This window comes from Crocuta crocuta, unplaced genomic scaffold (assembly GCF_008692635.1).
Source record: "Crocuta crocuta isolate KB4526 unplaced genomic scaffold, BGI_CrCroc_1.0 scaffold223, whole genome shotgun sequence".
In the NCBI taxonomy this organism is placed as follows: Eukaryota; Metazoa; Chordata; class Mammalia; order Carnivora; family Hyaenidae; genus Crocuta; species Crocuta crocuta.
The window spans coordinates 3,449,694-3,472,101 of record NW_027529426.1 but is presented as its reverse complement, the minus strand read 5'-3'; the positions used below and the strand labels follow the sequence as shown (position 1 = coordinate 3,472,101).

General features: G+C 35.6%; 1 protein-coding gene across 5 annotated transcripts in view; it reads left to right on the top strand.

The window, feature by feature from the left end:
- Positions 1-13,974, top strand: part of N4BP2 (NEDD4 binding protein 2) — a 66,291-nt gene extending 52,317 nt beyond the window's left edge. For 3 of the 5 annotated variants that reach the window (XM_077758909.1, XM_077758905.1, XM_077758908.1), the window contains 2 exons: positions 5,336-5,459; positions 6,696-11,160. In XM_077758909.1, coding sequence (XP_077615035.1) covers positions 5,336-5,459; positions 6,696-6,741 — 170 coding nt within the window. In that variant the 3' untranslated portion in view covers positions 6,742-11,160. Of the gene's footprint in view, positions 1-5,335; positions 5,460-6,695; positions 11,161-13,702 lie in introns of those variants that run through there. The other 2 variants (XM_077758907.1, XM_077758906.1) reach the window with 2 other exon arrangements.
- Positions 13,975-22,408: the final 8,434 nt, after the last annotated feature.

Genomic DNA, 22,408 nt, shown 5'->3' with positions numbered 1-22,408 from the left:
CCAATCCATTTGTTTTCACCCAATACATTTTCAAGATACACTCATATTGATGGTCTGATTTTTTTTCTTGTAACTGCTGTACAGTATTGTATGAGTGTGTCTGTCATAATGTATCCATTTCTCTACTCACAGACATGTAGTTATAATGTCACAGTATCAACATATGAACATGTGTACTCTCATTCCTATCTTCTTTCCCAGCTTTTTATACTGAAAAATTAAGAACACATAGAGGAGTTGAAATAATTGTATAATAAAGATCCATATATCTTTTACCTAGATTGATCAGTTGTTAACATTTGGCCATAATTGCCTTATCTTTTTAAAATTGCTTTTTGCTGAACCATTTGAAAATAAGATGTTAAACATTGTGGTATCTTACCTTTATACACCTCTACGTGTTTCTCTTGAGAACAAATCCATTCTACCTAATCATAGCACCATTGACACTTTTAAGATATTTAACATTGTTATAATATTGGCTAGTGTACAGGCCACATTCACATTTCTCCAGCTGTATGAAAATGTCTTGTGTAGCTGTGCCATTTTTTCCCTCAAGCCAGGATCCAGTCAGACAACACATGTTCCATTTGGCTATCCATGTCTGTAGCCTCCAGAATATAGAAATAGTTCCAGGCTACCTGGCTGGCTCAGTTGTAGAGAGTGCAACCGTTGATCTCAGGGTTGTAAATTCGAACCCCACATTGGATGTAGAAATTACTTTAAAAATACACATAGAAATAGTTCTCTGCCTATTTTTATTCTTCTGTGTTGTTGACATTTTTGAAGACTCCAAGCCTTTGGTAGATGGACCTACAATTTTAATTTATCTGATTATTTCCTCATGATTAGATTTAGTTAAAGATCTTTTTGATGAAAATACTGAATAGGTGATGTTAAGTCATCCTTGCTGAACATATCAAGAGATATATATGGTCAGTTTGCCCCATTATTGATGATATTAAGTTTGATTTCTTAGCTGAGGTGGGACTCTGTTAGATTTCTCTATGTAAATGTACCTTTTCTTTCTTTATAATTAACTAGTAATTTTTTAGCAATTGATACTTTGCAACTGTGGGATTAATATTGTCCTGCAATATTTCACCTAGTAATTTAGTCTCCATTGATGATCCTAGGCTGAATCAATTATTATATTGGTGGTTGCATAATGGTGTTTTATAATTTGTGTTTGTACTATGTCTATTAGCAGACGTTCTTTGATAAAGTAAAGAATTCCCCTCCCCTGTTTGTTTTTAAAATAGAATTTGGAAATCTTTGGGAACATCTAGAAAACAGTAATAATAACGATTTGAAAAGAGAAAATTTAAGAGCATTTTAAATACATTATTTAGTCTGGAGAAAAGAAAAACTGTTATATAGAAGCATTATAAGAGAATACTCTGTAGAGGATGAATACATCATTTACTCAATAAAGATTTGATTAATATATTCTAGGCATCAAGGATAAAGCAGTGAAGAAGATACACAGTCCCTGTTTTTATGGGGTTTGCTGTCTAGTAGCGTAGATGACAGTGAGCAAATAGTTACATAATAATGAACATTGTGATAAGAAAGTACAGGTTGCCATGTTTCTCTTAGCATAAACTCCTAAATCGCTGTGTGTCTATTCCTTTCCTGCCACCCTATTCTCATCTCTGTTTTACTCCGTTTTCTGATGGTTTATCTACACTGTCATTTCTTGCCATCTAGGCTTCCCATTAATAGCCTCTTGCAGTACTCCTGTGCATCAAGTACTTATAAAACCTTATTATATAGTTGAATATTAAAGTCTGTCTTTATAACCAGGAATTGAGTCAGTATTGATTATTCTATAGAACCTTTCATTCAACACCCAAAAAGAACTTTTAAGTAAATGATTGAATAAAGGATAAGCATTCCTTTCATTTCATAGATGAGGAGGTTAATGATTTGGAAAGTTTAATAAAATGGAAAATAGTAAGTGTTGGTAAGGATGTGGAGAATTAGAACGCTTTATATTGCTAGTGGGAATGTTAAATGGTACAGCCACAGTGGAAAAGGTTCGCATTCCTCGAAAGGTTAAACATAGAGTTACCATATGACCTCGCAGTTCTACTCCTAGTTATATGTACAAGAGAATTGAAAGCACGAATCATCCATACACAGACTTGTACATGAATGTTCATAATAGTTGAAAAGTGGAAACTATCTAATGTCTGTCAACTGATAACAAACAAAATTTGGTGTATCCATGCAGTGGAATATTATTCAGCCATAAAAAGGAGTCAGGTGGTGATACATGCTACAACATGGATGAACCTTGTAAACATGCTTTGTGAAAGAAGCCAGGTACAAAAAGGCCACTTTATTATATGATTCCAGTTGATAAATGAAATGTTCACAATAGACAAACCAATAGAAACAAAGTATAGTAGTGGTTGCTGTGGCTAGAAACTAGGGAATGGGAAGTAACTGCTGACAAGTACACAGTTTCTTTCTGAGTTGATGGAGTGTTCTGGAATTAGTATTGATAGTTGAACAATGTTTTCATATATTAAAACCCACTGAATNCCTATACGTGCAAACATATGGTATTTGTCCTTCTCTGCCTGACTTATTTCGCTCAGCATAACACCCTCAAGGTCCATCCATGTTGCTACACATGGCCAGATTTCATTCTTTCTCATTGCCTGAATTGTACATTTTAAAATCATGAATTTTATGCTTTATGAATTGTATCTCAATAAAAAAAAAATCACAAGAAAAAAAAGAGCTAAATAACTTGTATAAGGTGATGCTTGGTCAGACCCAAGATACAAATCTTTTCTGAAGCCAGGCCCACCCTTGTGCATGTTGCCACCTGTGGTAGTCTGTAGTTAACGTCAGTCACCACTAGATGGTAGTATTGTTGAATTGAAACGTATCCAAGGGGAAAATCAGTGGCTCTGCCCTCCATCACTTTTAGTTATAAAAGATGATTGTCAAACTCGGGGATGAACAACAACAAAAAAGATATCTGACCCTTATATGCCTTTTGATTGGAATATACATCACCACCACCAATGAAGTTTTTACTACTTTATAGGAATTTACAGGGAACAGAGGAACAGGTTAAATGGCACCATGGGGATACAATCAACAATATTCAGACTGTGAAAATCTAGGATAAATGATCCAAGTTTTTCAACAAATTGTAAAGAAAAGCCCAGGGGGAGGAGGAACATTTAGATTAAAAGTTACTTCAGAGATATATCAACCAAATGCAATGTGTGGACTTGTTTCAACCCTGACTTAACCAAGTCACTGTAAAACTTTTTTTTTTGAGGGAAATTTTTAGCTATTTTTAGAAATAGGATATTGAACTGTTTTTAAGATACGATGGTGACATTGTGGTTGTTCCTTTTTTTAAGAGTTCTTTTTGAAATATACATTGAAATATTTACAGTTGAAATGATAAATCTGAGATAGACTTAAAAATGAGTTAAGTAGTTTTTTTTTTTTTTAAAGATGATAAGCAACAGGAATAGCCTGAAATTTGGGAACCTAAACATATACCTGAACTAATTCAACAAACATCCTTTGAACACGTACTTTATTGAAGCATGTGATTCAACTGTTGAATATTTTCAGAGCAGTGAATTTAAAAATGAAGTGTTATGGGGCGCTTGGGTGGCTCAGTTGGTTGAGTGTCTGACTCTTGATTTTGGCTCAGGTAAATGATCTCATGATTCATGGGACTGAGCCCTGCATCCAGCTCTGTGTTGACAGCATGGAGCCTGCTTGGGATTTTCTGTCTCCCTGTCTCTCTGCCCCTCTCGTTCATGCTTTCTCTCAAAATAAATAAACATTAAGAAAAATAAATAAAAATGAGTTGTTATACATGACTGCCCTAACTGATAAGGGGAGCAGCAGTGAAGGAATGATGAGAGTGAATTATGGATAGTTAAGAGATCTAAGGTTTCTTTTAAATAAACTTTGTAATGTCACATCTATAAAGACCAATGTATAAGTAATAGTTATATAGCATAAAAACTTTTATAAAGTGAATACCCTGTGTATCCAGCACCTGAGAAGAGTTGAATTTTGAACAAAGTATTGCTTGAAATAATGGATAATGGACTAAAGGGTAAGCAACTTACCCTCTTAGAATTCCAGGCTAAATATTGCTTTGGAGATACGAGACTTGAAAAACTGTGGATCTGCTGGAGTCTTAGGGCAACTTAGTGAAGAGAATATATATATTCTGCTAATGATCAAAACTTGTGCTATTTATAACAGAGGAACAAGTATTTATTCAATTCATTGAATCAACTTATTATTAACAAAGTTTTTGTTATTTTATTGCAGCAGTGATTGACTTTCAGGGTTTATGTACTTGATTTTCACAAGGTCATATCCAAAGCAAGAGCTTCATTCTTGTAAGATGCCTAGATTCATTTAATATTAAAAAATCACCTCTTTGGAAGGGTTTCTTTTTTCTTTATTTTTTTAAGTTTTATTTATCCAAAGCAAGAGCTTCATTCTTGTAAGACGCCTAGATTCATTTAATATTAAAAAATCACCTCTTTGGAAGGGTTTCTTTTTTCTTTATTTTTTTAAGTTTTATTTATTTTTTTAGTAATCTCTGCACCTAATGTGGGGCTTAAACTCATGACCTCAAGATCGAGAGCTGCATGCTCTTCTGACTGAGCCAGGCAGGTGCTCTTGGAAGAGTTTTTTACGAATTGACTATCTTTTGCAGTAAGACTATAGTCCATGCTATAATTAGTGGATTTACTAATAACTATTCCTGAAGACTGATATCCTATAAAGTAGTTGCTTTAGATCCCATTTTACTGATAAGGAAACAAGCACAGATAGGCTAAGTAATTTGCCCATGGTCATACCACCCAGTCATTTGGTGGCAGAGCTGCTAATCAAATCAAAGCTGGCTAGCTTCAGAGTATTTAATTAAAAGGATCATTGTGAAGATTCTTAGTTAATAAATATAAGTTGCTTAAAGCAATTCTTGACTCTAAATATGTAATAATTATTAGATATCATTATTATTACTGTTGTCATTATCATTATTTTAGAGAGAAATTCTGGTAGCACACAGAAATCTCCCTCCCCACAGAGGAAGAAATTTCACTTACTTTTAGGCAGATGAATTGCTTTGAGGCTTCCATACTTAAACAGTATAGATGAAACATCCATTTAAAAACATCTATTTGGGGGCTTTTTGAAGTTATAAATCTCTAAATCCCCTTGAAAGTAATTTTATATGTATTTGAGTGGTTAATATGTATTTGAGTGGTTTTCTATTGAGAATGTAAGATAAATGAATTTTAAGATGTTCCAATTCCTGTTGTAACAGAATTTAAGCAGAATGGTGGTAAGTCCTATCTCTCTGTGATTACGGGGAGAGGAAACCATAGCCAAGGAGGAGTTGCTCGCATCAAACCAGCCGTCATTAAATACCTCACAAGCCATAACTTCAGGTGAGTAGAGATTTCTGTTACTGATAATAACAATTGTCCATATACAGATAGTAAACACTAATAGTATGTTCAGGTGATTTATTAGAATCATTAGCTAAATTTAACCACCTGATATTAGCCACAAATTTATGCTTAAATTATAACATTCCCTGCTGGTCTTAATGATATTCAGAAAACCAGAAATGAAAGAAAAATACGTTGTTGAAGGAATCATCTGACAAAGCTGCCTCATAAATTTAAAATTGAACAGAAAGGAAATATAATTGTGTTTCTTTGATAATGTATTGTTCATGATAATTAGATTATGTGTATCATCATCTAAGGTTGTTAATTAACTATATATTTAAAAGGATATACATATTTGTGGATTTTGGAAGGAATTGGGGGTTTTTGCCGAAATTTGGTTATAATGGATTTGTTTAAACTTTAGCAGAAATACTCCTGTCAGTATGAATTTATACATCTTTATAAGTTAAATGCCATTAATGATCTTAGCTGTGACAAACATGAAATGACCTTTTTATTAAGTGATTAATTATTCAGTAACAGAAAATGACAAGAGAAGTCCAAGAATAAAGATCTTTTGATGGATAGATTTCCTGAGGATATATATCACTAGGTACCCACCTCCCCCTAGTTCTAACTTTAGTTAGTGTAGCATTTTTTGTTTATGCTATGTAATAAAATGTAGTTTGGCTACATTATAGAAAATAGTAGCATTAATTCTGAGCATAAAAGCAGTTGTTGTTTTTAGAGTTACTGTTACAAAAGAAGTAGTTGCACTAGAGCATTATCATGTTAGGATTAATGATCTGTTGTAGAGACTAGTGTTTTTTAAATTTCACACTGAGGGACTTGGAAGCATTTCATGGCCTGATGAATTAGACTTACCTATTATGTTAGAGATTTCTTTTTAGTACTGACTTACTACATAGAGGTAATGTAATGCAGACATCATCTTATCCTTCATACACCATGCTCTTCTTCATGAAGGTCAAATTCAGGCTTGAGAGTTTTGAAAAACTTTAAATAACTACTAAATTAGGAGTAATCCTATTGCTTTGGGATGATTTATTTTTTACAATGGATTAAAAGTACATAAGCATAGATATCAGTTCTGGATACTGACTTAATAAGAGAGTATTTTGATAGTAAACATTTGGAATTGATTACATGATATATTCCTTAACCAGTTTGAAGTTTTTACCTAAAATAACTGTTTTCTCATTTCTATAGGTTCTCTGAAATTAAACCAGGGTGCTTGAAAGTCATGCTAAAGTAAAATAAACGTCCTTGACTTAGAAGTGTGAAGGTTTGTAGGTTAAAATTAGTTTTATTTATAGTAATTTAGTCAATTTTGCTGTGCACATGTGTTTTATTAAAAATGTCTAATTATAACAGAAGCATTATAATGATGTTTTTCAGAATTCAAGAGAAGTTTAATTTTTTACTGAATCAAATGCCAAATATGTTGTCTGTTAAAAATACTAAAGAGAATTTTTATTGATTATAAAATGTCCAAGAAAATTATCAGCTGTGGTTTTAAAGTTTGAAGTGCTCTGATTCTTTCTCAGAAAATGTTACCTTTGTATTAATTGTTGTTTAACATTTAGTAAAATCCAAAAGGCATCTTTGAGAGGCATTTAAAATGTTTTGAGACCTCATTCATGCCCATCAAAGGCTTGTATTAAAAAGAGAAGTAATGGTAATAGTAATGAAAGAAAGGAAATGTAACAAAAGCCCTTAAATGCTTTTTGATTTCAAAGCTAAATGCAAAATATCATTTCATTTTGCCATTTCCTACAGGAAGAAAGACATGCTGTTTGCACTTTCTTCTGTTTTGTATATGATCTTGATCTCTTAACTTTTCTTTCTTTATTCTGTATATGTGCATTTTCTAGGAGGAAAGTTGGAGCCCTAGATTGTATTGCAGTTTTATACCTTCTGTAGACAGTAAAGTTTTTAGAGAAGGAGAAATGGTTACATATCTACCAAGTATTAGTGACTTACAGAACTGCTTCTAGAGCTGTCTGTGTAAGTGGTATTTAAGACAGTACTAGAGAGTTATATTTTATATTTGAGTCATATAATTTCTAAACTGCAGTAGGTCAAAATCCTATTAAATAAAGAAAACATTTTTGATATAATCTTTAAAGGAATCCTTGCAATTTAAAAGGGGTTTTTTGCCATCGTTTTTAAAAAGAGCCAACTTTCTGAAAGGAAACTTTCATTGACTTTGTTTTTGTGTGAGCTAAAAAGTCCTGTTCGTATGCCAACTATAAAATGTAAATTTCATTTATACAAGTTTAATGTGGTAAAGTGTAATTTTCCAATATGAAACAATGGCTTAAATAAATTTGGTTTGGATATGGAGAGTATTTTCAACATACGTAATTTAACAAACAGTTGTGTTGCATTTTGATGAGCTTAAAAATCATTTGGATCAGGAATTATAGGGCTGAGCTATTACTTAAAGAATCCTGAATTACAGAATGGTTTCCCAAAAGAACAGACATTTTAATGAAAATAAAACTCAAAAACACATTTTTGCATATCATGAAAGCATGCTTTTAAAAGAAGAGCTGTATCATTAAATTTATTTCCACAAAAATAAAAATGTTTATTTTTAGAAATGATTAGTGAGTGGTATTGAAATATTTTCTCATGGTTGTAATAATTTGTTTAAAAAAGAAAAAATGCCACCCGTTTAGCATATGTTTTTGGTAACGCCTAGAAGAGTTGTATACATTTAAAATAAAGCAGTTCATTTCAAGAACTTACTGTAAAACAACAACTGTTAAAGAAGTAAAATGTTTCTATGTATAAATTAATATGATTTAACAAATGTGAATAATAGTACTGAAACCTGGAGTTACTTGAGTGTGTGCAGCTGCATACTCATTTTCCATGTTTTTATATTTCCTCACCCAGCTTTTGAGCACTTCAGCTAGATTTTTTTATTTTAGTATTATTGTAATTAAGATTAATGTGGGAGCAGTCAAAAAGAACAAGAGGTGAGGTGTTTTGTGGGCAGAAACCAAATGAAAACAAGCTATGTTTTCTGCTGTACCAACCTTCATGTTAGGCTTTATTTTGGTAAATATAAGGTATTTCTTCTTCATCATAGCATTCATAAGTATATAGGCAAATTTTGAGCATCATATATATTTTTATGAAGTTGTTTAATCCTAAACTGCTTCCCACCTCCACTGTCTAGCATAGTTTAAACACATAATTATGAAAGAAAAAATTTATTGTTTCTTCTTTCTTGTTTTGCCCATTTCTAAATCCTATATTGCAAAGGTAAACATAGTTTGGGGATTATCAGTTTTTTCTCTTGCTCTTTTCCAAGCCCTGTATGTCAAAAGTAAGGACAGTGTGGGGGTTATCAGCGTATTCAGGTATTGGTATATTTGTGTTAATACATGTCTAATTAGAATGGCTCGTTTGCAAATGTATTAATGTTTTAAAAGTACAACACTTTGGTAGCTTGGAAGGTTTTAGTAACTGTTCTATCTTTTCACTAGTCTCTCATCTGTGTCCACCAGGAGAAAAAAGAGAACTAAGGTGGAAACCACAGGGGAAGCGGGGTTGGACCTAGGAAATTCTTTAACAGTATTATCAATTCATCTGCTTCTTACTTCAGCATGAGACATGGAAGCATGTTGTCTTTGGTTTATTGGCTATTCATGTAACTCATAATATTTTCAAGTTGAGGTTTTTTCCAGTGTATTAGTGTTTCCATACTATTTGCAATTTTATGGCCTTTAAATAAGGGGCATATTACATAATAGAAATTCTGACTTATACTTTAAAGTGTCTTGTTTATTATAACACATTTGAGAAGAATGGCTAAATAATTCTGTTAGATTGTTTCCAGTCCATATTATTTTGATCTTTTTCTTTTTAAATTCAAGTGTTTTGTGTGCTTAGAAAAAGGACATATGTAATAGCAAGATTGGTTATTTCTGAGCTGGAAATTGGAAGCTTTGAGACTCAGGAAATTGCTCTGACAATGTTTTAACTGCTCTCGATTTAAGAAAATGACAAAATATATAAAAAAGACAAAAATAATGTATGCTGTTTTTTCCAAGCGCTTTTTCTAAGTGCTTTTCCATTGTGCAATGAGGTGAAGTTTGATAATTTTCTGTGTAGTGGTTAAATATTGCTTATTTTTATTTACATGGTAAAGAAAACAAATTTAAATGTTTGTGTGGCCAAAAAAGTGTCATTGAAAAGGTAAAGTGAATTTATGTAGAATGTATATTAATGGTGCTTATTTGTAAAATGTAATTCAAGTTTACAGTATTATTAGAGCCTCTTACAGAATTTAGTAGAGAAACAAGGCTGGAAGACATGTACATCCTGAAGAGCCTTTTATAACTTAACATTATAGAATGGCAATTTTATTATTTTCCTTAAAGTTGAGCAGTTGACTTTTATGGTCCAAATGATGAACCTGTTATTAACAAATGATTGAATTAACCGTGAAACTTCTCATTAAAATATAATATTGCAGCTATCAGTTGGAGAATATATTATAAAATTTTCAGACAGTATATTAGAAGTGAAATGTTTTTATTTGTACTATAAAGAAAATGTAATTTTGCTGTTTACTCTGTACTTTTTTATTGACAATGTTTTATAACTTTGCTTTTAAAATTTCTTATGAAACTGTTTGCAGATTACATACTTAATTTAATAAAGTATTTTAGCCACAGCCCACTGAGAGGAAATCTTTCATTTGATGTGGTAGGGTTAGTGGTTTAAATATTAAAATATATCTTTATGTATAACTTTGTAATTTCAAGGGAAAGAAGAGGGTCATAAAAATTTTATTCTGTACCACAACTTTTATTCTTTGCTATAGCAAATAGGGGTCTACTTTTGAACCAGATAAATTATCTTTTTGATGGCAAAATTAAGAATTGTAGCTCTAAGGAACTCAAGTAATACTTTAATTAACACTAAAGACCTTTGAACTTTATTCACTCCAAAGCAGAATAATTCACTCATTTAGCATTGGCATTTAACAAATATGTGTTGAGCACTTGTTACTGGGGATACAAGCTGAGATAGAGCTTCTCTCTACAGGTATCTTATAATTCTCATCAACTCTCTGTGCATTGTTATTTATACTATGAAGCACTTCCATGTATGTTATATTTTAAGACTCAAGAGAATCTTATTACATAGTTGTCTTACAGATGCCTAGAGAAGTTGACTCATTTGCTAGTTAATGGCAGAGGGAAACTCCAAGCTAGGTTCTGTAACTCCTACTATAAAGCAACTACTTTCTTCATATGAATAAGAATAATTGAATAAAAAGATAATATTCTTTTACCCCCTAGTAAGATATGGCTCTACTGTGTAAGTCTGTGAAAAACTGCCATTTATAAATCGGCCTTCCTCCTATATCCAAAGGAAGCTCTTACCATGGTTTTCCAGCGACAACAACAAAAGTTTATTTCTCTCCTAATGTAATACAGACTTCAGGTCTGATGAGTGTGCTCATTTCCATGAATTCTATGGAGATCTAGGATCCTTTAATTTTTAGCTTACCACTATTATCATACCCAGGCTGTGGCCTTCATTTCCTAAACCAGGGTTGGTAGCTAGAACTCTAATAATCAAACCTGCATTCTGTTGGAGGAAGGACAAAGAGAGGAACAATGGGCAAGTGCCAGAGATTTTTTTTTTTTTAATAAAAGATTTTTGGAAGTTGCCATTTAACACTTCCACTTATATCTTATTGACTGGAACTTAGTCATGTGGTCACATCTAGCTGCAAGAGATGCTGGAAAATTATCTTTATTTCAGTGTACTACATGTTCAGCTAAAATATGGGCATTCTCTTGGAGGAAAGAGAATGTATATTAGGGGAATTAATCTGCCACAGTTTTCATCACTAAATGTAAATAATGTGAAAATTAGTTCTTCCATCAACATAACTTTGTTGATGATTACTCTGTGCTCTGTACTCCTAAATATTATTATTTAGGAATAATAAAAAGGAAATTGCAGTTGTATGTATTTTAACTTAAGTATTCAAATGATACCACTAACCAACATGGCTGATCAAGGGTGGTGGTTGCTGAAGGTTGGGGTGGTTGTAGCAGTTTCCTAAAATGAGACAAAAAAGAAGTTGGCTACATCGATTGATTCTTGCTTTTGTGATAATTTCTTTGTAGCGTGTGATCCTGTTGGATAGCATTTTACCCACAGCTGATTTTTCAGAATTGGAGTCTGTCCACTCAAACTCTGCCACTGCTTTATCAATGAATTTTTTTAATAGTTTATTGTCAAGCTGGTTTCCATATAACACCCAGTGCTCATCCCCACAAGTGCCCTCCTCCATGCCCATCACCCCCCTTCACCTCCCCCCACCCATCAGTCATAGTGTAAATCCTTTGTTGTCATTTCAACAATCTTCACAGCTTCTTCACCAAGAGTAGGTTCTATCTAAAGAAACCACTTTCTTTGCTCACCTGTAAGCAGTTTCTCATCTGTGAAAATTTTATGAGATTGTAACAATTCAGTCACATCTTCAGTTCCACTTCTAATTCTAGTTCTCTTGCTATTTCAACCACATCTGCTGTTACTTCCTCCACCGAAGTCTTGAATTCCTACATGTCATCCATGAGGGTTGGAATTACCTCTCAGACCCCTATTAATGTTGATATTTTGACTCTGCTCATGAATCAGGAATGTTTTTAATGGCATTGAGAATGGTGAATCCTTCCCAGAAAGCTTTCATATCTGTCAGAGTTACTATCTATGGCTGCGGTAGCCCTATGAAAGAAATTTCTTAAATAATAAGACTTGAAAGTCAAAATGACTCCTTGATCCATGTGTTGCGAAATGGATGTTGTGTTAGCAGACATGAAAACAACAGTAATCTTGTTTGTCTCCATCAGAACTCTTGGGTGACAAAGTACATTGTCAATGAGTAGTCATATTTTGAAAGGAATCTTTTATTTTCGGAGCAGTTGGTCAGTAAACCATGTTATAGCTTTGTTCTGTGTATAGAGCATAGGCGAGAATAGATTTTAGTGTAATTGCTAAGGGCTCTAGGGTTTTGGGAATGGTAAATGAGCCTCATCTTAAAGACATCAGCTGCATTAGGTGTCAGAAGGCTGTTCCGTCTATTCAAAAATCTGTTTAGTGTAGCCACCTGTGTTATTGAGCTTAACTGGATCTTCTGGATGCCTTGCTACAGCTTCTTCAACATCAGTACATGCTGCTTCACCTTGCACTTTGATGTTACAGTGGTGGCTTCTTTCCCTAAACCTCACAAATGAGTCTCTGCCACCTTCTTATTTTTGTTCTGTAGCTTCCTCACCTCTCTCAGCCTAACAGAATTAGGAAAGAGTTAGGACCTTGCTCTGGATTGGGTTTTGGCTTAAGAGAATTATGCGGTTGGTTTGATCTTCTATCAGACCACTAAAACTTTCTCCATATCAGCAGTAAGGCTGTTACACTGTCTTATTCATATATTCACTAAAGTAGCACTTTTAATTTCCTTCAAGAACTTTTTGCATTCACAGTGTGGTTAACTGGCACAAGAAGTCTAGCTTTCAGCCTGTCTTGGCTTTTGACAGTCTTCCTCACTAAATCTAATCCTTTTTAGTTTTTGATTTAAGGTGAGAGATGTGTGACTCTTCCTTTCACTTGAACACTTAGAGGCCATTGTAGGGCTATTAATTGGCCTAATTTCAATATTACTGTGTGTCGGAATAGGGAGGCCCAAGGAGAGGGAGAGAAAGGGGAGCAGCCAATGGGGACAGTGAGAACACATAACATTTTCCAAACAGTTTGTGGTCCCCCCCCCAACAATTACAATAGGTCACTGATCACAGATCATCATAGCAAATATAATAACAATAATGAAAAAGCTTGATATATTAGGAGAATAGCCAAAAATGTGACAGAGAGCAAATGCTGTTGGAAAAATGGACCAATAGATTTGCCTGATGCAGAGTTGCCACAAACCTCCATTTTGTAAAAACATAATCTGTGAAGTGCAATAAAGCAAAGTGCAGTGAAATGAGGTATGCCTTGTAGCTGTGTATCTGACTGAATGCACGATATTGGTTTTTGGGGTTTTTTTTGGTAGCTTCTACTATCCTAGAAAGGTGTCTAATACATAGAATGCGTACTCAAAAATCAGTGGAATCAAAACCAAATTGAACCTACATCTGATCAAGCCTATAGACCTAACAACCAATTTATATGAATTACAGAGAACAGAGGAATATGTCAACACCATGGGATGTAACCACAAAAGTACAGTCTGTGAGATGCTCTAACAACACAGTTTCTTCAAATAAATTACAAAGGAAAAAAACAGATGGAAGGGGAACCTATACATTAAGACGGAAGAGGCATATCAACCAATTTGTGGACTTTATTTGTTCAGCCAAAAACTATTATGTTTTTTATGACAACAATACGATGATTGACAATGTGAACACTGGACATTTAATTATATTAAAGATCTGTTTATTTATTTATTGAACGAGGATATTGTGGTCATATTAGGAAAACCTAGTTTCTCCGCCTCCTACCTTATTCTCTCGTCTAGGGAAAAAACCAGTCCTTCCTCCTGTGTGTTTCTTTTCTGTGTCTCTTTATAATTCACACAAAACACCTTCCTTCTGGTCACCAAATGTTGGAGTCTTTCTCCACCCCAAGCAATTGTCTATGACACAAGCTGAGTGTCTACAGTTCCATTAAATTGTTACACTATCTACCCAGAGATAACATCGTATTCCGCCAAGTTAAGTGTTCAGTCCCACAAGACCGCCCCACACCCCTCCACTTCAGATGCTAGTCACAAGTAGTAGATACATAGCTTACCCACAACTTCTGTCCAACTTGGCTCTACATCAGGGGTTCCCATAACTTCCTCACAGTTTGATAAATTTGCTAAAGTGGCTCACAGAACTCAGGGTAACAGTTCCTTATGCTTAACTAGTTTGTTAAAGGATATGATAAAAGGACAGAGATGAACAGTCAGATGAAGAGATATATAGGGTGAGGTCTGGGAGGGTCCTGACTCCAGGAGCTTCTGTCTCCATGGAGCTGGGGTGCATCACCCTCTTGTTTGAGTGTTCCATCTACCTGGAAGCTCTCCAAAGCCCACAGTATTGGAACTTCGTGGAGGCTTTCTCATGTAGGCATGTTCAGTCATTAACCCCCGTTTCCAGCCCCTCTCCTCTGAGGACAAGGGCTGGGACTGAACATTCCAAGCTGCTTCTGATCGTGGCTTGGTCTTTCTGGTGACCAGCTCCAATCCAGGATCCTTCCCCAGAGTTACCTCAATAGGATAAATGTTCGTAATGCTCTTATCACTTAGAGACGGGTTCTAGGAGCCCTGTGTCAGGAATGGAGTCAAAGATCAGTATTGGAACAAGAAACGCGCCGAGAGTTTTTATCCTGTAGGAAATGACTACAAGGGCTTCAGGAGCTCTGTGTCAGGAACTGGGGGCAGAGACCAATATGTTTTCTATTATCTCAGTGATTACATTTTTTAGAGTCTTTACTTTTTGAAAAAGAGGTAAGATGTTGAAATACATAAAATGATAATGATATTTCCAACTTATTTGGAAATAAGATGAAGTAGATGAGGGTACTTAGAAGATTGGCCTAAGTTGGTAAATGTTGAAGTTGGGAGTTTATGAGTCTATGGTTCTACTTTTAAAATATATTCAAAATCTCAACAATAAAAANCTTGAACTCACGAACCATGAATTCATAACCTGAGCCAAAGTTGGACGCTTAACCAACTGAGCCACCCAGATGCCCCAATAAAAAGTTTCTAAAAAGTTGGTAAAAGAGAGAAATGAATTCTAGACTTAGCTCAGGGAATGGCTTCCAGAACACTGTGCAATTAGCTGCCTGCCACATCTGCCTTAACTGAAAGGTCGCCATGGCAGCAGCATCACCACTTCCTCTCCGCGTACTCAGAGCTGGTGCCCACACCTGGAAAACTTGCTGAAAACCCTGCCCTCACCTATAACCTGACTTTTTATCAGAATGAGACATAGCAGTAGATAGATGGTCTTCAGCTTACTTCTGCCTCCCACATTTCATGAGTATATCTAATTGCTACAAACTATTTTATATCCAGGGTTTTACCTTCCAAAGGGGTCAAGGAAATGCAGTTTTAGACTTCCCAGTCTCTACAGCACAAAAAGCCTCATTAGAAGAAGCTGGAGCCAGAGGATCAATGATCAAATGTCCATATTTACAACCCTGATGGTACTTGTCAAAGCAGGCACTAGAAATAAAATGGGTTGACAGAGTTATCACAAAACCTTGGAGCCCAGCTGGGTGAAGTGGATGTATGCCAGCACTTCCACACGTCTAGGATAAACATAGCCTGTTTTCAGGAGCGTTAATTTTACTCAATGGCAGATAATGCACATTATTATTTAATGTACCTTATTTGTATATTAAAACAAAAATGGATAAATTGTGGATAAGAATGGGAATTTTTGCCCTCATTTTTAAGCTAAAACAGTATGGTTCAAAGAGACTAATCTTTATACAATTTACTTGGACTCCCTTTCCCCAGGGTAATGGCTTTCAAACTTTAGTGTACATAAGAATCATCCACAAAAGGCTCAGTGGAAATACAGATTTCTTCCCTGCGTTAGACTTCCTAAATCAATCTCAGAAAGTAAGGCCCCAGATTTTCAATAAATACTTCAATGGTTCTAATGCAGGTGGGCCACACCTTAAGAAATGCTACCCTGGTGGCATAACCCATCACAAAAATTTTATTCTTTTTTGGCTTCTCTAATGTTCCTTGACTTCTACCTGAATCCTGTTTTGCAGGTCCTCAACCATAACTCTGCCATGGGACACAGAAAGAAACCTGCCCTTTTTAAAGTTTTTGTGTAGCAACTTATTTAATCCTTATAAAAATCTATCAAGGGAAATTGAGACACAGTAAGCAACTTGCCCAATATATCTAAGAGGTGATGGAACCAGGATTCAAATCAAGGCAATCAGGCTCCAGTGCCTGTGCATTTAATGATGCTTATTACCTCTCAGCAGCTATCAAAGAGGAAACCAAGATACATTTTATCTGGTCTGTCATAGTAAACTAATGAATCTTAACTGCCCTCACTGGCAGTCTCTTCAAGGCCCTTTAAGTCTTCACTAATTGTCTCCTCAAAGTTCTTCCAGGTTCTGTCCACTGCCAAGTTACAAAGCTACTATTGCATTAAAAATTTTTTGTTATAGCTGAACCCTCTTTTGGTACTCAAATCTGTATTGATTTTCTATTGCTGTGTAAAAAAAAATCATTTCAAAACTTTGTGGCTTTAAACCACAAAAATGATTATTCTCAGTTTCCCAGGATTCCTGGAGTGGCCTCGCTGGGATCATTCTGGACTGGAGTCTCTCATGAGGTTGCAGCCTAAATGTGGCTTGGCACATCCGTCAGTTGAAGGCTGACTGGGCCTCAGAAACTCACTTCCATGGTGATGGCTCATTCACGTGGCATGTAAATTGGTGCTGGTTGGTGGTTATCTTCAGTTTCTCCCTGTGTGGCCTTCTCCATGGGCTACTTGAGTGTCCTTATACAATGGCAGCTTTCTCCAGGGTGGGCGACCCTGGAGAGCAAAACAGAAACTGCGGAACCTTTTATGACCTAGTGTTGGAAATCTCACACCACTAGTTTTGCCAAGTTCTATTTGTTAGAATCCAGTCACTAAGTGCAGCCTACATTCAAGGGTAGGGGAATTAGCTCTACTTTTTGAGGGAAAGAATATTAAAGAATTTTTGGACAACTTTAAAAACCATCACGTCTACCGTGTGTCAGGCATCACTAGGTACTTTGAAAATGTATCCAATATAATATTTATAACCACCCTGTGAAGTAGGTATTCTTGCCCAAATGACAGGTTGTTGGCCTACACAACACATGTTCTTATTATTACAGCTTGTTTGTTTGTTTGTTTTGTTTAGGTATCCAGTGGCAATGTGCTCAGGAAAGCTTGCCTTCTATCTAGCCCCAGAGAGTGAATTATGATTGGTCAGAAAGGCAGTCATGATAATCCCATTTCCCTTTGCCAATGATTGGCTAAAGGGTGGATATATGACTAAGACAAAGGGACCTAAGGAGAATTCTAGAAGGGTTCTAGGAAAGGTTTTCTTCACTAATACAGTGAGGCACATGGGAGGAAGTACATCCTTCTTCAGCAAGACTTGGTGTCTATGTGTGATGCCTCGAATTGCAGTCACCAATATTGTAACATGAAGAAATACACCTACGGCCCAAGTCAGTGTGCTAAGGATGGTGGAACATAAAGAGGAAAGAATCTTTGTTCTTGATGACTTCATCGAGTCACTGAATTAACCCTGGAACTGATTTTTAACCATTTTATTATAGGAGAGAGTAAGCTACTGTTCTGTTACACCTGCAAGTGTCCTAATGAATATACCCCTTTTTATGGATAAGGAAACAGATGTTCAGAGAGATTATGTTGCTTGTCCAAACTTTCCCAGCTAATAAATAGCAGAACCAGGTTTTGGATTGAGAGCTGTACATCCTAAACACCTGGTACTTATTTATTGTATCGAGTGATCTTTCTCCAGCAGTTTCCAGAAGGGAGGAGAAACAGAGACACCAGTTAGGTTACACAAGGTCAGTGATTGTCAAGGAGGTATGGCACGGAGTCAGTGTGGAAAGGAAGAGAGAAGGAATTTAGGGTGCTGTATGTATAAAGTTGAAATGGTTGATTGTGAGATACAAACTGGGGAAGGAGTCAAGTGGAATCTAGAGGGGCTGGTAGATTGAGGAAATGGAGGTGAATAAGTGAAGGTATCATGGAGGTTAAAAAAAAAAAAAAACAGATTCAGAAAGTGCTGGGGAGAGGGAAGGCAAAAGGAATTTGTAGGAAGGGAGAGAATACCAGAGTTCAAGATATTAGGATTGTGGATATTTGTTCACAACATAGTTTGATTTGTGGCTGAGCATGGAGATGATTATCAGAGTGGAGAAAGTCGCAGAAGTGATACCAACTTTCTGGATCATCTGTTTTATGTACATACTGTACAGGAAGGTGACAGGCAATAAAGTGGAAGGGAAGATTGAAAGCCATCTGCCTGAAGTATGGATGGACTAAAACATGTTTTCTTTATTTGCATGGTCCCCATCCTTCACACTGATAGGATCTGACTCAACACAGCTCCACTTTGAGGAAAGATTTATAAGGATTATTCTGCTTTAATCTACTGTTGTGCACATACTGAAGGGATGAGATGGATGGGGTCATCAGGAGGAGCTGAGAGGATGATGGGAAATGGATACTTTCCCAGGTCTTTCTGAAACAGTTTGTAGTAGGACTTCATTGTTTTGTTTGAAGTCACTTCTTTCTGGATTTATCCATCTGGATATATAAAAACCAATTAAATATACTTTAAAAGTTACCTGCTATTTTTGATGATCTTGGTTTGTGTATCTCTGTTTGTATAAACAATTGAGAATTGATGGCGCTTGCCTGAATCTCTTTGCTAAGATTCTAAAGTGGATGGGGTCATGTAGTAGGAAGCTCTCACTGTCTTTTTAGGATCTGGGCTAAGTTTTTCTTTTCATTGTTCAGTCTTTTCTTAGGTAGAATTAATTTCTTCCTTTCAAAAATTTGGCTCCTTAGGAGTCTATTTTTAAAGTAACATTAATGTTTTCTGACATGAAATGAAACTATTAGCTAGAATTTCTGAATATAGTTTCTCCTGTGGCCCTTTTACTTTTCGGTTCTTGTCCTTGGAGTCATGTTAAAATTTTTTATTGTAAGCTAATCAAATCTTTTTAGGAAGTAGGCAGGATATAAATAAATCAGTCTATATATTTAAGGGGGAAAAGAAGCAAGGTGCAAAAGTGTATTTACATTTTTGTGTTTTCTGAAAAGTATATATGTAGGGGCACCTGGCCAGCTCAGTCAGTGGAGCATGTGACTCTTGACCTCAGGGTTGTGAGTTTAAGCCCCACATTGGATGTAGAGCTTACTTAAAAAATAATTTAAAAAAAATTGTTTTTAAAAGATATGTGTAGATAAATCTGTCTATATACATCTCTTTCTAAACACACACATACATACATACATACATACATACATACATACACACACACACACTTGAAGGCAAACCCACACATAGAATGAACAGAATAGATCTTGGGCCTCAAATGACAGCCTCAGAGGGTACCGTGCTCGTAAGACAATGAAAGTAATTCTAATCTGTGTCTTCTTCAAAAAACTTATATGAAATACTTGTGTTTGATACAATATAAATTACATAAAACGTAACTTTCACAATACCTCTTTAGGTCTATATTTCCACATAGTCTTTCTGTCTCCCACCCTCTCATATCCTATGGACACCCCAAAGCCTCTGTTTCCCCCTTTTTCCAAAATCCTCTCTGAAATCTTTGCCAGTGCTAGGCCTCATCTATCATCTCTCTACCTTTCTTTCCACTTTTTTTTTCTTCTTCTTCCTATAGTGAGTAGGCATGGGCTTTTTTGATATAAATCTCCTACTTCAATTTTGCTTCTTCATTTATAAGTCCCCCACACCTATTTGTCCCATCTGTATAATAAGGCAGTGGGAGGTAGGAATGTAGGAGGTGGGAAGGGATCAGGGTACAAATGTCAAAATTTTTTTGCTGCTAGGTAGGAGGATGGAAAGAAGGTATGGATACTTCCACAACAATAATTTTGTTCCTGTTATACATGAAGAATTTCTGAAGGGTTTTGTAAGAAAGTGTGAAGAACAAGTTACCTTAGGGGTGGGTCTGGGGAGTCAGAGGTAGGAGAGGGAGATTTTACTTTCATTATATGGACAGATTAAAAAAAACAAACCTGTGTGTATATTGCTTTAAAATTTTTTAAAATAAGTATAATTAAGTTAATAGATGCATATTTTAAAATATAGTACAAAAAGCCAAGCTTGATAGAGTGGATTATCTAGTGTGCAAATGATATGCATATTATTATATTTCACTTTAGGCTACATTCTCTTACCAGATGTTATCATCAGATAGTTTAGCTGATGTCGGTGGTGATGATCCAGTATTATTAGGAAAGGCATTAGTATACCTTTTCAAATTCTTAAATGGTTGCTTTAGCTGCTGGAAGACAGAGGACAAATCCAGAGATCTAATAAGAGTTCCAGAGTGAATTATAAGGGAAAAACCAAATTTAATAGATGCAAATTTTCCTGAGCTGAATGAAGACTTTTTTTTTTTTTTGCCATTGAAAGTGCCGAAGGCACACACTTAAGCATATTCTTTGAATTTTTTTTTGTGATGTTTTATTTATTTCAGAAAGAGAGAGAGAGCGTGAGTAGGGGAGGGTCGGAGAAAGAGGGAGATACAGAATCTGAAGCAGGCTCCAGGCTCTGAGCTGTCAGCACAGAGCCCAATGCGGGGCTTGAACCCACGAGCTGTGAGATCATTACCTGAGCTGAAGTCAGATGCTTAACTGACTGAGCCACCCAGGTGCCCCACAGTTAAACATATTCTTTAAAAAAGTTCTTTATAATGTTTGTTTAGTTTTGAAGGTAAGAGAGACAGAGCGTGAGTGGGTAAGGGGCAGAGAGAGAGGGAGACACAGAATCCAAAGCAGGCTCCAGGCTCTGAGCTGTCAGCACAAACTGTGAGATCGTGACCTGAGCTGAAGTCAGAGGCTTACCGACCAAGCCCCCCAGGCACCCCACACTTAAACATATTCTAACAGAATTCACGAGTCCCAAGGTTGAAGAGAAAAATCTTGTAAGTTTCTAGACAGAAAGAAGAAATTATTCACAAAGGGAAAAGAATCAGACTGGCATCGGACTGGAATAATGTCTATCCCTACTAAGAGAAAAGGAATGTAACCCAAGAGATAGGTATCTTTGCAGCGTAGTACCATTCACCTGCCAAGGGGAAAGGAATGCAGAAATGTAAGTATTCCAAGAATATATCACTCATCTCCCATCCAAGGAAACTATGAAAAGAGGGCTGTAACTAAACAACAAATTAATGAGAATAGAGATCTCAAGAAAGAGAAGGTGAAGTAGAAAGGAAAAAGTGGTGAGTGAACATTGAACCTTGTAATATACACGGATAATAATGGAATGACTGGGACTATGTATTATATGTATTAAATAAAGACTCAAGATAAATGGGACTCTACTAATGAAAGCCTGGAAGCAAAAGTCATAAAATTTCTCACCAAAACCCAAAAGGTGGGGTTGAGAGAAGGGGAGTGGAAAGCAAAAGCATTTTAGAAGTATTATCTTACTAAAGTGGAGGGAAAGTATCCAGGGATAGACTAAAATGGTGGGGGAAATTGTATCTTTTCAGAGAATAAAAAGGAAGGTAACTATTAATGGAATAGAAAAGTATGATAGAAGAGCCTGATGTGGGGCTCAAACTCATACGGACCACGATACCATGAGCTGAGCTGAAGTCAGATGCTTAACTGACTGAACCACCCAGGTGCCCCAATAAATTATAACTTGATCATACTAGTAAATATAAATGGAATAGAAAAAGTATGATATCATTTTAAAATTAATAAGAGGGAAAGGGAATAAATTATAACTTTTTTAAATAATTAAAAAATTTTTAATGTTGATTTTTGAGAGAGAGAGAGAGAGAGAGAGTGCAAGTGGGAGGGGCAGAGAGAAAGGGAGACACAGAATCTGAAGCAGGTTCCAGGCTCTGAGCTGTCAGCACAGAGCCCGATGTGGGGCTCAAACTCATATGGACCACGAGATCATGAGCTGAACTGAAGTCAGATGCTTAACTGACTGAACCACCCAAGTGCCCCAATAAATTATAACTTGATCATACTAGTAAATATAAATTAAAGGTAATAGGGAAATTTAAAGTTCGAGAGTATAGTTACTATAGTTCAATAGTAAGCAAAAACGAGAGAAGGAATAAAAATCAAGAA